Source organism: Monosiga brevicollis, genomic scaffold (genome assembly GCF_000002865.3).
Source record: "Monosiga brevicollis MX1 MONBRscaffold_10 genomic scaffold, whole genome shotgun sequence".
Classification (NCBI taxonomy): domain Eukaryota; class Choanoflagellata; order Craspedida; family Salpingoecidae; genus Monosiga; species Monosiga brevicollis.
The window spans coordinates 454857-456445 of record NW_001865047.1 but is presented as its reverse complement, the minus strand read 5'-3'; the positions used below and the strand labels follow the sequence as shown (position 1 = coordinate 456445).

The window sequence follows — 1589 nt, the reverse complement described above, 5'->3', positions numbered from 1 at the left end:
CTCGTACTTGAGTTCACACGGTCAAGTGTACCCCATTTTGCGTGCTTGCATGAATCATGAAACTTGCATTTTTTTTCTCTCATCCTTGTTTCCCTTTTTGTTCTCAGCGTGCCTTCGCCATTTCTTCCGTTTGTCTTTGAACCATCCTCGCCGGATCGGGGCTCCGGCTGGCGAGGGGGGGTGTTAGCGTCAAATCCGTGCTTCCACGCATTTGAACACTCCCACTGCTTTCGCACACACTCAGCATCGGTCGCTATGGGTCTTCCTATTGGTATTCCATAGCTACGACGACCTCACACATTGACACCTACTTTTGGACCCCCTGGGCTTGATCCTCCTCGTGGCAGTCACATGAGTAAACACCGCGTGTGACGCGGTCCCCACGATGCCTGGGCAGCTGCCCTGGGGCAATAAGCTTGTGGCTACTGTTGTTTTTTTTTTTTTTTCTGACATCTTGGCGTGAACCACGTTGTCAGACAAAATCTGCAACCCCGCTCTTTGCGGCCCGCGTTTTGGCGGCGCCGTCGCTCCCACCGTGTCCGCTCGCTTGCTCGCTTGCTTGCCCCGCGGACATGGCCACTGAGTCCGGCGGCGAGGATTCTTGGACCCAGGTCCGCGGTGCTAAACGCCCGAGTGCCGAGTCACCTCCAAGCAACACCACCACCTCGCCTTCCCAAACTCGTCGTTCTGCAAAACACACAAAACATGGCAGCGCTCGCCACGACCGTAACCATGTTTTCCCTGACCCCATGACCACCCCGCTTCGCCCTCACGCCCGCCACTCTGTCCCTACCGCCCGTGCCTCGTCTCATGTGCCCTCGACGTCCCCCGCTGCCGGTGCGACCGAGTCTTCGGCACGTGCCGTCGTGCCCGCGGCCGAGCCAGTGACCAAGACGTCAAACGGCGGCGGGGAGCAACATTCCATCATCGGAAACACTTCCAATGCTTCTCCCCGCACCCCTCGCACGCCATCCAGCCCTCGCTCCTTTGCTCAAGTTGCTGCGGCAATGCCTGCCGCCGCCACTGCCACATCTTCGGCCCCTATGACCGAGGATTTGTCAGCATCGGTGCCCTCTGAGCCAAATGGCAGCGGGGAGCAACAACCCTCGCCCGAGTCCACAGGGCAGACACATCATTCGATTCCTAACACACCATCGGATTTTTTGACCATGTCTTCGGATGAAAGCGACTCCCCTCCTCGCTCCACCGCACTCCGCGCGCCCACCCCTATCGCCCCTCCCGCGCATGATGGTGACGGTGACACAAACGGCAGTGCCACGCCAGAGCCATTGGTGCAATCACCTACACCCGCTCAAATGGTGCTGCCATATCCATCGGGTACACAACAAACCCATTCCGATCCCTCTCCGCCCTCTGCTTCACCCCCTGCCACTACCATTTTGCCCGCTGCCATTTCACATCCTGTCGAACACAGTGAGCATGCAAACTCAGCCCCACTTGGCGAAGTCAGTGAAAGTGAAACACACAATACAGCGGGCGAACACAGTGAGAGTGAGCAAGATGTTCTTCTCAGCGATCCCGCTCCGCCCATCGCTGCCAACGTGCTGGATGCCCAGCGCAAGGTCCTG

General features: G+C 58.4%; 1 protein-coding gene across 1 annotated transcript in view; it reads left to right on the top strand.

The window, feature by feature from the left end:
- The window catches only part of MONBRDRAFT_8231 (uncharacterized protein), a gene marked incomplete at both ends in the record, with an annotated part of 20911 nt that overhangs the window by 7329 nt on the left and 11993 nt on the right, over positions 1-1589 (top strand). The window contains one exon of the mRNA XM_001745884.1: positions 477-1583. Within this exon, the coding sequence (XP_001745936.1) occupies positions 477-1583 (1107 nt within the window). The remainder of the gene's footprint in view (positions 1-476; positions 1584-1589) is intronic.